General features: G+C 44.4%; 1 protein-coding gene across 1 annotated transcript in view; it reads left to right on the top strand.

Annotated features, from left to right (window-relative positions):
- Positions 1-14060, top strand: part of LOC126457289 (ras-like GTP-binding protein Rho1) — a 292146-nt gene that overhangs the window by 251941 nt on the left and 26145 nt on the right. Inside the window, exons 3-4 of the mRNA XM_050093461.1 lie at positions 6371-6480; positions 12344-12478. Of these exons, the coding sequence (XP_049949418.1) occupies positions 6371-6480; positions 12344-12478 (245 nt within the window). The remainder of the gene's footprint in view (positions 1-6370; positions 6481-12343; positions 12479-14060) is intronic.

Genomic DNA, 14060 nt, shown 5'->3' with positions numbered 1-14060 from the left:
ATTACTACGGCACAATTACACTGAGTCAACAAAATACCGTACTGAGAAACAGTTGTAATTTTATGACAATAGCTATTATGCACGCAATAATGAATAGTCATACCAGCACTGAATAGAAACGTATATGCAGAGTTACGCTGCTCTCAGCTACGAGTCGCTACCGATGGCATCGGAAGATCGTTAACAACCACTTGCAGCAAAAATTTAGGGATGCACTGCATGACAGCAAACAGACACAATGTAATACGTTGTCCCAAGTTTTGCCTTCCAGAAAGCAACAGGACAGACATCTCTACAGCAGAGTTCCACATGCCGGAACTCCACTACTCGACCAGCATACTTTTCTACACGCTAAGGTGACAAAAGTCATGATATTCTTCCTAATACCGTGTCGAGTCTCCTTTGCCCAGCGTGTGCAGCAGCTCGACCTTATGTGGACTCAACAAGTCGTTGGAAGTCCCCTGAAGAAGTATTGAGCTATGCTGCCTCTGTAGCCGTCCATAACTGCGAAAGCGTTGCCGATGATGGATTTCTTGCTCGAAGTGACCTCTCAGTTATGTCTCATAAATCTTCGATTGCATTCGCGTCGACCGATTTGGGTGGTCAAATCATTCACTGGGATTGTCAATAATGTTCTTTAAACCAGTCGCGAACAAATGTGGCCGGTGACATGGCACGTTGTCATCCACACTATGTGATCAAAAGTATCCGGTCACCCCAAAACCATATGTTCTTCATATTAGGTGCAGTGTGCTGCCACCTACTGCAAGGTATTCCATATCAGCGACCTCAGTAGTCGTTGTAAATCGTGAGAGAGCAGAATGGTGCGCTTCGCGGAACTCACGGACTTCGAACGTGGTCAGGTGATTGGGTGTCACTTGTGTCATACTTCTGTACGCGACATTTCCACACTCCAAAACACCCCTAGGTCCACTGTTTCTGATGCTATAGTGAAGTGGAAACGTGAAGGGACACGTACAACACAGTATGTTGACTGACAGAGATCATCGACTGTTGAAGAGGGTCGTAATGTGTAAGAGGCAGACATCTATCCAGATCATCACACAGGAATTCCAAACTGCATCAGGACCCACTGCAAGTACTGTGACAGTTATGCGGGAGGTGAGAAAACTTGTATTTCGTTGTCGAGCGGCTGCATGAGCCACACATCACGCCGGTAAATGCCAAACAGCGCTTCGCATGATGTAAGGAGCGTAAACATTGGATGATTGAACAGTGGAAGAACGTTGTGTGGAGTAGTGAATCACGGTACACAATGTGGCGATCCTATGGCAGATTATGGGTATTGCGAATGCCCGGTGAACGTCATCTGCCAGCGTTTGCAGTCCAAACAGTAAAATTTGGAGGCGGTGTTGTTATGGTGTGGTCTTGCATCCCTTGTTATTTTTCGTGGCACTGTAACAGCAAATGCCTACATTGATGTTTTAGGGGATAGCGATTGCATCTTTCAACACGATCGAGCGACTGTTCATAATGCATATCCTGTGGCGGAGTGGTTACACGACAATAATATCCCTATAATGGAATGGCCTGCACAGAGTCCTGACCTGAATCCTGTAGAACACCTTTGGGATGTTTTGGAATGTCGACTTCGTGCCAGGCCTTATCGACCGACATCGGTACCTCTCCTGAGTACAGCACTCCGTGAAGAATTGACTGCCATTCCCCAAGAAACCTTCCAGCACCTGATTGAACGTATGACTGCGAGAGTGGAAGCCAAAACCCTATTGAATTCCGGCATTACCGGTGGAGGGCGCCACAAACTTGTAAGTCATTTTCAGCCAGGTGTCCGGACACATTTGATTACATAGTGTATAAAAATTCCTTCGTTGTTTGGGAACCTGAACTCCATGAATGGCTCCAAATGATCTCCAAGTAGCTGAACGTAACAATTTCTATTCGGTTCTGTTGGACCAGAGGACCCAGTCCATTCCATGCAAACACAGCCCAGGCATTATGGAGCCACCAACAGCTTGCACAGTGCCTTGTTGACAGCTTGGGTCCATGGCTTCGTGGAGTCTCTGCCACACTAGACCTCCACCACCAGCTTTTACCAACTGCAATCGGGACTCATTTGACCAGGGCACGGTTTTCCAGTCGTATATGGTCTAACCTATATGGTCATGAGCCGAGGAGAGAAGCAGCAGGCGATGTTGTGCTGTTAGCAAAGAGACTCGCGTCGGTCGTCTGCTGACATAGCTCATTAACGTTAAATGTCGTCGCACTGTCCTAACGGGTACGTCTCTCGTACATCCCACACTGATTTCTGCGGTTATTCCACGCAGGGTTGCTTGTCTGTTGGCACTGAAATTACTACGAAAACGCGGCTGCTCTCGGTAGTTAAGTGGAGGTCGTCGGCCACTGCGTTGTCCGTGGTGAGAGTAATGCGTGAAATTTGGTATTCTCGGCACAGTCTTGACGCTTTGGATCTCGAAATACTGAATTCCCTAACTATTACCGAAATGGAATGTCCAATGTTCCAGCTCCAACCGCATTGCCGCGTCCAAAGTCTGTTAATTCCCGTCGTGCGGCTATAAACACGTCGGACGCCTTTTCACATGAATCATCTGAATATAAACGATAGCTCCTCCAATGCACTGCCCTTTTATATCCTGTATATGTGCATATCGCTATCCCATGACTTTTGTCACCTCAGCCTACAGCTGCCGACTGAACCGTGGCTGCCCATTTACTAGCTCGAGTCCGTCCAGCCCGCTCGCACGGTTCCTTGTGAGGTCCCCGCTTCTCCGGTGCCCAACGCTCTCCTTGGCCGCACTGTGTGATGTCCTTGGCTCAGGAAGGCGCTGATGCCGCCTCACGCCCCCTGCCTTCTAGTCGCGGGGGTTCTGAACTTTCCGCGAACAGTGACGTCTGTGACGGCACAAGCATTATTGCAAGAGATTCATTTGGCTAAAAGAACGAGTATGTCCACCCAGCACGACGGGACCCATGCACAATCTAGACCTCAGGTTGCGGGTGACATTGCTTAATCTAAGTCTAAAGCCGTCCTCAGGCGAGGCGAGGCAGCTGACATTGATGTGGAGCGGACGGGACGTCCGACCTTACGAGACGCTCTCCAGCGGCCGTTGTCGGCTTTATTTCGCTCGTAAACTACACCGTTTCTCTACGAAAATGGGCTTTGGTGAAACAGCTGCGTTAACTTTTTTAGCGATTCACGAAGAGGAGCGAAGAAAACCGTGAAGGAGATTCTGGACTCATCGATGGCTTCAATAGTGAACTGCTGGTAGAAGGACACTACATTAAGCATTACGACGATCTGAGATGGACACTAGCGGATGCTGTTCATGAACTCAGTTGAATTTTCATCCCGTTTTCGGTTTTAAAATGAATATAGTTAAGGTATAGTGTCTAATATCAGTTTAGATTGCAGTTCGTTTCGTAACTTCTTTCGAATAGAAGAGAATATTTTTTGGAAACAGCTCACCATCGTTGCAAAAGATATTTACCAGCAAGATACAAACAGTGACACGCTCGAATCTACCATTAGTTCTTCCCAAATGAAATCGGAACTCGTCTGACTAGGGCTATACGCTGTGGCAATTTGATGGAAGGGTTTGGGTTTGGCAGATGTCTCGAGGAAGTTATCTTGTGAAACCTCAGTGTTGTGAGGAACAATGTGTATTGGAATCAACTGTGAGACCGAGCCACCCTTAAAAATCAGTGCCGAATTAGATGTGCACAATGAATTGAATTAACACTTTAGAGGATTTTTGCCCTAGTTGTGAACCTTCGTTTTGAGTAGTCAAAATTCTTTTTTCCAAAACCATTTACTATGATAGGGGGTTTACTAACTACACTCGTGCTCAAAAATTAAGGATAATTGCAGAATGTGGTGCCACACAACGTGGCACTACACAAAACTGGCGCTAATAGCGCAGGCACATAGGGAACACACACACGACACAGGTCTGTAAGTCCACGGTATTCGTGATAAGTTGAGAAAACCGTCTCGAAACACATGTGCTACAAAACACCACTGTTTCCTGCGCGTATAACCCGACATCAGTATGGGATATGATCACCATGCACACGTACATAGGCCGCACAACGCGTTGGCATACTCTGGATCAGGTGGTCGAGCAGCTGCCAGGGTATAGCCTCCCATTCTTGCACCAGTGCCTGTCGGAGCTCCTGAAGTGTCATAGCGATACGTCTACCGAGAGCATCCCAGGCGTGCTCGATGGGGTTTAGGTCTCGAGAACAGACAGGCCACTCCATTCGGCTGATACATTCTGTTTCAAGGTACTCCTCCATGATGGCAGCTCGGAGGAGGGGGAGGCGGTGCGTTATCATTCATCAGGAGGAATGTGGGACCCACTGCACCCCTGAAAAGGCGGACATGCTGGTGCAAAATGACGTCCCGATGCACCTGACCTGTTACAGTTCCTCTGTCAAAGACATGCACCCCACAGCATCAAACCACGACCTCCATGCAGGTCCCTTTCAAGGACATTAAGGGGTTGGTATCTAGTTCGAGGTTCACGCCAGATGAGAATCACTGTTGAGACTATATCTGGACTCGTCCGTAAACATAACCTGGGCCCACTGTTCCAAGGACCGCGTACTGTGTTCTTGACGCCAGACTGTATGGGCTCTCCTGTGACCAGGGGTCAGTGGAATGCACCTTGCAGGTTTCATGGCAAAAAAACCATATCTGTTCAGTCTTCTGTAGACTGTGTGTCTGGAGACAACTGTTCCTGTGGCTGCGGTAACGTCCCGAGCGAGACTACCTGCGGTACTCCGAGGCCGTCTGCGGGCACTGATGGTGAGATACGTCTTGTGAAGTTGTACACTGTGGACGTCCCGTACTGCAGCACGTGGACACGTTTCCTGTCTACTGGAATCGTTGCCATAATCTTGAGATCACACTTTGTGGCACACGGAGGGCCCATGCTACGATCTGCTGTGTTTGACCAGCCTCCAGACGCCCCAGTATTCTATCCCTCCTAACGTCATCAATACGTGTTCTTTGAGCCAGTGTCAACACACAGTCACCATTAGCACGTCTGATAAAGTCTGCTGCACCGTACTCTGACATGCACCAACACACCTCTGCATGTGTGGACTGCTAACAGTGCCATCGTGCGACGACTGCAGGTCAAATGCACCGCGTGGTCATACCCCGAGGTGATTTAAACCCGCAAGCTGCCCACCAGAGCGTTGTTTCACCATGTATCAGCATTATCCTTAATTTTTGAGCATGAGTGTACTTTACGCAACAGCACAATTTGCACGACTCCGAATTTTTACAAAGTTTACTTGCACAAAAAATGGAAATGGCATGACATCAAATTACTTGGTATAAGTTCAAACACTGATTAAGGAAAAATTATGATAACTCAAACAACAGTTAGTGAAGTAAACTGGTGGGGAATTGAAATTTGCTGAACTCCTTCTATATTTCCTTGTGAAATTATCGCATACCTGCCTACACATTAATAAGTGATTGCGTGACTTGAAAGAGAAGCTAAAATTAATCATGCAGCTGAGACAGTACTGTCGAACATGGTGAGGCTACACCAAAGACGATGTTGAATGCCTTAGTTCCGTTCATCCTAACGCGCCAGTGCTGCAAGTTACTCTTACCACAGTCGCTGATGTGACGTGAGCAGACCGCCACTGACTTGGCTGGCGTACCTAGAAGTGCTCTGCTGAGAACCTGAACACTGAGCCACATCTATCTCCGCTGCAGAGGAGAGTTCTCATTGAAGTCTGCCACGCTTTCCTGTGCCTCATGTAACACACAAGATTCTCTAGTTCCACGTCCGAAACACAAGCGTCAAGTCCTTTCTTTATAAATTAAAATGAAGACTGCTTTTGCAGTAATGCTTTGCGTAATTGTTTTGTTAATAAAAATCTTCTACCAGAAACTGGCGAAACCTCAAATCCGATAAAGTCTCAGGCAACAGATGTTGGTTTGCCTTTTCATTGCGTGGGAATAAGTGCAACGTTTTTGCACAGTGATTTATGAATCCGCATACGCTGACTTACAGCCATGCAAGGAAATGACCGAACTTGCTCTACCTAGATATAAAGAATTGTGCTCTAGAATCACATACTTGAAAAACAGATAAATTTAATCTGTGTCATTATGAAGTACTTGTAGATTCAGACAAAATAATCTTAGACTAATACACAGAACTGTGAATGGCTTCTACACAAGAATTGAGGGGGAGCGCATAAGAAACATATGTAGTTTGTACAACGCTGCATCTTTGACGTCACAGGCAGTTTTATTGCAACTATTCTCGATGATGTGCAGATGTTAAGTGTATCCATTGGCCGTTTCTTGAAAACGGTGGCTAACTTTAATTTTGTCTGCTTTTAGGTTCTGCGGCTTACGATACGGTGCGACCTTTGGCCTATCAGGATGCAAAGGTGTTCCTGTTGTGCTTCAGGGTCAGTGATCCCGACTCCCTCGACAACGCTGTCAACAAGGTGAGTCGTCTTAACTTTGTGATGTCTGAACTCTTGTGTCTCGGCTTCAAGATGGATGTATATTTGTTTCGATCATTGTTATTATTGTTATTGCTTATTATTACCTAGCATATAATATTACACGATAGAAAACAGTTTCCTTTAGATTAATGCATACTATTATAGATTTACCTTTTCATTATGTTCCTCGTTGTACATGTACTGCAGTTTCTTGCATCTACAGGATGATCCAAAAGTTAAGCAGCCATAAATTAAAAAGATGGGAAAATGAATGTCATATCGGCGGGAATGTTTGTGTTGGGAACGGATGAGCTTCTGGGAGACGCGTAGCACCTGATATCCGAGCAGTTTCCCGTCATTTTGATCTCAGTATTGAGTTAGTTCTGTACGAACGAACACTCGTTTTTCCCTGGCTGAATGTGAGTTCGTTCTTGAAACTTTACGATAGCTTTCCCTGAAAGAAGGGCGGCTATCAGATCAACCATTTCACGCACAATGGCTCGTTTCAGAAAAACTGGTTGTTTGAATGAATGTGAACGTTCCGGCCGATCTTCGTTGTTAAATGATGCCTCAATGGAAAACGTCTGCGCATCCTTGCTATTTCTTCAAAAAAGTCGGTAACAAAACTGTGTCACCGAACTGAAATGTCTTACGGAAGTGTTCGCAGAGCCATAAAGAAGCTGAAACTCCGTCCGTATCGCATTTGTATTGTGTACGAGCTTCGAGAACCTGACAGAGGAAAAAGACGACATTAGTGTCAATTTTCTTGCGTTTTATTCGCAACAATTTTCGGGTGTTGGTTTATGTTTTCTGCTCAAATGAAGCATGACTTCATTTACTTAGCTATGTAAACAGCCAGAAAGACAGATACTGGAGCTACGAAAAGCCTCACATTTCACATGAGACCGCATTACATTTACAGAGGGATGGACTTTGGCGTGCCGTTCCGCGCAAGAGAATTATAGGCCCAATTTTTTTTCTCGGAAACGGTAATAGCTGAACTTTACCATTACATCATCATGCAATTCGTAACATTGTTAGAGGCTAATAAGCGACAGTGCTTGCTGCAGCAAGATGATGCAGCGGTGCACATGGGGGACAGAACCATTGCAATGATAATGTTGTGTGATTTCTTTGGCGAACACATTAATTCTCGTGGCCTGTGGCCGGCTAGATCCGCAGATTTATCTCCGCTCGACGTTTTCCTTTGGGGACACCTGAATGGTAACGTATACAAGATTAACCATCACACAATCGAGCAACTGATGCCCAACGGCAAAGACGAAATACCCTGTAGTAGTGTAGCGACCATCCAAAACGTAGCAGCTTACATGAAGAAAAGTGTTGAGGCATTTGCTGTAGCACACCGAGGACATATCCAGCATCTGTTACGAGAAAATATATACTGTGAGTGTAAGCATTGTAAGTACATTATTGCAGATTAGAATTTTTTGAATTTGGGGTTGCATATCTTCTGGCTCATCCTGTAAATCAATAGCTCTATCATGATGACTACATCTCTGAGACCTGCATATAGACTGGCTTGCTCGAGACGGTTGTAGGTGTGAGCCGGCCGGAGTGGCCGTGCGGTTCCAGGCGCTACAGTCTGGAACCGAGCGACCGCTACGTTCCATGTTGATTCTATCAGCTCATTAAGACTGTTTATGTTTTTCTTGCGCTCTGCAGGGAGATGAATTATCAGTATGTAATGTACTGCGGCAAGTTTAATTAGCGGGCTATACGCATCGATCTCTGGCCTTTTCCCTGGTTCCACGAAGACTGCCCCAAGAAACCATAACATAGGCCTTATAAACCTAACTCTTTCTATTACTTGTTGTTTGGGGAAAATAAATTGCAGAACTCTTGTACCTAAGGCTGGGTCAGTGGAGTTCAAAGAGCACTTAATAAGATCAAATACGATACATCGGTAACTGAAGTTGGGCGAAAAAAACTTATGCCAAACAGAATTAAAACAAAATCAGGTTTCATCAGGTTTCCCCGTCGTTGCAAACAAGAAAATTGAAAACATTGTTACAGACACAGAAGATATCCTTAACAGAGAAACAAAATTTATTCTAAACCAGACAAAAGATACTCCGTGGAAATCTTTTAATTCTGCGCATAGTTATCATACTGTGTGTTTGTAGGAGGGAGGGAGGGGGGGGGGCAGGTATTAATACAAAGGTAGCACACACAATAAAGGACAAATCCTAAGTAGGAGACTCCGTAAAAAATACTAGAAAGTCAGAAACTATAATTTCGGACTACTAGTATTTGCCGAAAAGATCAACATCTTTGTGCTGACGAAAGCGTATACAAAATGGGCATAACAGGGATCAAATGGATCACAATTAAATTAACAATAAGTATTAAACCCTATTACTGGATGTGAGGGTCCTGAATCACCTTCGAATTTAAAGTGATTACAGATCCATAGATGTAAAACTACTGTGACCTGCCGATGGCCTATATTACAAAGGGTGACACGAGCCATACTGGCTTACTCTTTAGTATTCTCTTCCTTGATGTAGAGTATTACTGTGTTTTCAGCAAGCATGACCACTTGAAAAATGACTGAAGACTGAAACTGCAGTAGTGGATATTGTAATAAATAGTACAGACGTTGTCGAATAAAGTCAGGCTATCACAATTATGTTGAAAAATAAGATTTCATAGCGAACAGAGTGGGCATTGGTATGGTGTATTGGAATTCTGCATAAAGCTTATCTGCTTTCAGTAAAAAAAGTGCTGGATTACTTGTTGAACGCCCGTCGTACCTGTAGATTATAAGATTTTGTTTAAGAAGAGGAAATTTTATAAGTATAAATTAAGTAAGATGTCCATTACCTTACAAATTAAGATTACAGAGAAACAGACGAAAGGAGTAATTACTGAACAAATTACTTTTGCAAACAACGAAGTAGGTGCAGGTACAAAGAGAGTGACAAGTAAAAGGAAACATCAAGTACAACAAATGAAGACAAATCACGGGAAGCACTAGAAGAAATAGTTTATAAAATTCATGTCAAAATCCCAGTAGGCGATTTTAGTACAGAGTTAGGCAAAGAAAGGAAGTACAAGAGAAAAAACCTGTAGAATTCCCAGCACATAAATGGACTAACCAGGACGGAAAAAGGTTATTCAACCTTAAAATCGTGCCAGCACACTTCAAAAAGAAACTACCACAACAGATAAAATGGGAGTCACCGAACTCATTCATCAGTGGATTCCAAACCGATCATGTAGCAATATCTTATACTTGCTAAAGAGAAGTTACGAACGTTCAAATCAGAAAGACTGACAAGAGGAAAACTACTTTTAAACGTCAGAGGTTCACAAAAAAGAAGATCCAAGCCCTCAAGTTTGATACTAGCAGCATCTAACAGTATCTCACAGAAGAAATAGAGAAAAAGCAGTCAAACAGCTACCTACAACTCAAAAGCAAAATTATCGAAACAGCGCAAACACTAATTCCTCTGCAGAAAAGGAAAAATCACCATTGATGGAATGAGGACTGCGAGTACGAAATCCAGTATCGACAGAATGAGCACAACTGGTGGAGTATTATTACAGAAGACAACTGCAAAACCTTCCTGACATTGAGGAAAGAGACAGCCAAATTAATCAGAAATACAAGAAACGGCACAGAAGAGATGTAAATAACTACGAGGGGATCTCACTAATATCAGCTGCCTACAAAATTTTATTTCAGCGTCTTCTCGATAGAGCACAGAGGCAACAGGAACCAAACCTTGGAGGATATCTGGGAAAATTCAGACCAGGTTGGTCATGCCCAGAGAAAATCATGAACGGAAAGGTAATCCTTAGATATCAGGGAATTTTTAGCAAAAATTTAGTCTGCAGATTTGTTGATTTAAAAAAAAATCCTATGACTGAGTTGTCCGCTAATCACTCTTCCAGATATTAAAAGACCGACTTGTAGATCTGAAAGCACTTGCAGTTATAGAACAGACACAGATAGATACAAAAACAGAATTATATTTATTTGGGAACCGTCATGCCCTCCCGAAATCAAAATGGGAGTAAGACAAGGAGATGGGCTGTCTCTATAACTTTCTAATGATGTTCTTGAGAAAGTGATACAAGGAAGGTGCAAACAGAAATCAGTCCTCAAAACTGGCCAACCAATGACTTTAAGCAAAGGGCACATAATGCTAGGCATAATGATAGGTTAGGTGAATGGGTGGTGAGACTCAGAGATATTTGCAGGCGCTATGTTAGAACCCTGTAACTGTTGCGGACCTTGTAATTTCTTGGGAAGACCTGAGGTCATTCACGATTCATCTACTAACACAGTAGGCATGTTTTAGTTAACCATTCTTTCGGTGCAATCACAGGACTGCTAATTTGTACCTTCACAGCTAATTTATTAGATCAGGACCTCACATGTTCCATTAGCTTCAGGTCTTTGCCACGATATTCGTATCTTTCATATTAATCGACTATTCATTCTACGTTCTTGTCGTTTCTCGACTTCAGGTAAATCTTGTAATAAAATTTACATTGGGGTGACAAAAAGTCATGGGACAGCGAGATGGCGACAGTATCGCGTACACAATGTGCCAAAAGACAGTGCATTTGCGAAGCTGTCATTTCTAGTCAGTTGATTAATGAGAAAATGTTTCCGACGTGATTATGGCCGCAAGACGGGAATTAACAGACACTGAAAGTGGAACGATAGTTGCAGCTTGATGCATGGGACTATTCATTTAGGCAGTCGTTAGGGAATTCAGTATTCCGAGATTTAGCGTTAATGGGCTATGGCAGCAGACCACCGGCGGCTCGTGACCATATCGGTTGGACCCTAGACAGTGAGAAAACCGTCACCTGGTCATATGAGCCCGACTGCATATGGTAAGAGCTGATAATAGGGTTCGAGCATGGCACAGACCCCACGAAACCATGGACCCAAGTTGTCAACAGGGCACTGTGTGGTCGGGCTGTGTCAATATGGAATGAACTGGATCCTCTGGTCCAACTGAACCAATCTTCGGCTTCTTGGAGACTCTTTGCGACTATTAACTGACTTCATGTTCCCAAACGACGATGAAATGGTGATGGTGATGGTAAGTTCCTACAGGACCAAACCGCTGAAGTCATCTGTCTCTAGGCTCACGCACTACTTAATCTGACTTAAACCAACTTACGCTGAGGACAACGCATATACCCATGCCCGACGAGGACTTGAACCTCCGAAGGGGGAAAGCCGAGCGAACCATGGCAAGGCGCCCTTGACCGCTCAGCTACACCGCACAGTGACCATGGAACATTCATGGATGACAATGAGCCACGTAACTGGGCCACAACTGTTCGTGGTTAGTTTGAAGAATATTCTCGGCAGTTTGTTCACCCACATCGTCCGAAATAAACCCCATCGAACATCTGTGGGTCATAATAGAGAGGTCAGTTCCTCCACAAAGTCCTGCAACCCCAGCACTTTCGCAATTTCGAATGGTTATAGAATCAGCATGGCTCAACATTTCTGCAGGGGACTTCCAACGACTTGTTGAGTCTATACCACTTCGATCTGCTGCACTACACCGCAACAAAGGGAGACCGACTCGATGTTAGCAGGTATCCTACGATTTTTCTCACCTCAGTGCATATTCATGTTATTGAACTATAGAACTCTAGTTTGCAATCTTATTTCATTTCATAGTTAGACGATTTTTCTTTTTAACTGTACATTGCTGTGTGGTTCATGCATGACTCATGTTTGATGAGGGACACCCTTTCTAATTGATTTAGCGGTTGTGCAAAGTTGTAATTAAAACAGATGTGCCTGTACAAGTATACGTGTCACAGACGTCCACTAGCACAATGATGGTTACCTTGTGTGCAGTGGTACCCGGAGATCCGGCAGCACTGCGACAACACGCCGGTCATCCTGTGCGGCTGCCAGAGCGACCTGCGGAACGACATCGAGACCATCTCTGCGCTGGCCAAGCTGCACCACGCGCCCGTCTCCTCGGAGCAGGTGGGTCAACCTGTCTTCCTACTGCTGATGCCGTACGGGCCAGTATCCCGGAGGTCCTTTCTCCTCCTTAACCACTGGGCCTGTCAACATACGAGCAAGTGTAAACATCCATAGATAAAGAAAAGCGACATTGTGGTTTATCTGGATGAACTAATCTTTATGAGAGCGAACTGTGTGACATCTCCCTAAATGAACACTAGAATTTGTAGCACTGTACGGCATTTCACTGGCGAGAGGCTACTCTCTTTCATGTCTTAACGCCTACACATATATCAGAGTGATCATGAGGCTGAGTTCCTCTCAGTTTTCCTTCGTGGAGCGCTGTTTTCGCCCTACACCAATAGGAACTTGTATTTGCATATCCCTTTCGTTAAGTTATTTGCTTCTTGCATTAAGTAAAGAGCAGCATGACGGAGCTCAGCATCCTACACTGTTTGCAAAACCGTTGTCCATGCAACCTGTAATCGGCTTCCTGTGACCTGTAGGTGTAACACCAGCTGTACAGCATAGCTACCACCTGTGGATGACTGGTTAGTGCACTTGAGGTTCGGTTATTGCCTTCAGTTATTGCCCAAAGGCTGATTTGATACTGCTCTCCATGCTGATCTATTCTATTTATTCTCCGTACAACTTCTGCAGGCGACATAGGGACCTCAGAAAGTAGTTTCGCAATGTGTTCCATCACTGAGACCACTGCCCAAGTGTGGCGCATTGTCATAGGAGAGTAAATGATCCAGGTTTCTGCAGGATAGGTATCGTGCGGTTACAAATACAGTCTGTCTGAAAAAGAACTCCCTAGTTTTAATGGTCCTAGAATCTATACAAAGTGACATACATTATTCTAGTTTGTGGTGTTTGAGTCATCAACTCTTCAAGTTTGGCTCCCCTTTAGTTGGCAGGTCTGCCTGACCTTGAGACGGCACCAATGCTGTTTTTTTTCCTCTGTCCCTCAGTTCAGTCCAGGCAGGTGTGCAGTGCAGTATAGTTCAACTCAACAACAATGTGTACTCCGCAACAGAAAGCGCAGTGTGTTATTTGGCGTCTAAAAATGGAGTCAGGTACAACAGTGCAACGTAATTTGGGACCTCAGCGTGGTGGTGAACCACCTACAGCAAAAACTATCCGTCACTGGCTAAAGTCTTTCAAGGAAACCAGTAGCTTTTTAAAAGCAGAATCACGAGGAAGACTGAGAACTTCTGAAGATGTTGGTGAACAGATCCGTGTTTCGTGTATTTGGAGCCAGGAGAAGTCATTAGCTAGACGTAGTCCAAAATTAGGAGTGCCTAAAGGTACTGTGTATGATGGGTAAAAGGCTGAAGTTGCGCGCCTACAAATTGCAACTGTTACATGAAATAAAACCTACCGATAAAATCGAAAGGTATGAGTTTGCTGTTCGCTTTCTGCACAGAACTGATGATGATCTCAATTTAAAAAAAGTCTCTTTTTGATGAGGCTACATTTCATGTCAGTGGAACAGTTTAATCGTCATAGCTGTAGAATTTGGGGGGGCAGAGCATCCACATGAAGCTATTCAGCATCAACATAACTCTACCAAAGTTAATGTCTGGTGCAGTGTGATGGA

Source organism: Schistocerca serialis, chromosome 2 (assembly GCF_023864345.2).
Source record: "Schistocerca serialis cubense isolate TAMUIC-IGC-003099 chromosome 2, iqSchSeri2.2, whole genome shotgun sequence".
Taxonomy (NCBI): Eukaryota; Metazoa; Arthropoda; class Insecta; order Orthoptera; family Acrididae; genus Schistocerca; species Schistocerca serialis.
Note: the sequence above shows the minus strand (reverse complement) of the source record. Positions and strands in the feature narration are given on the sequence as shown.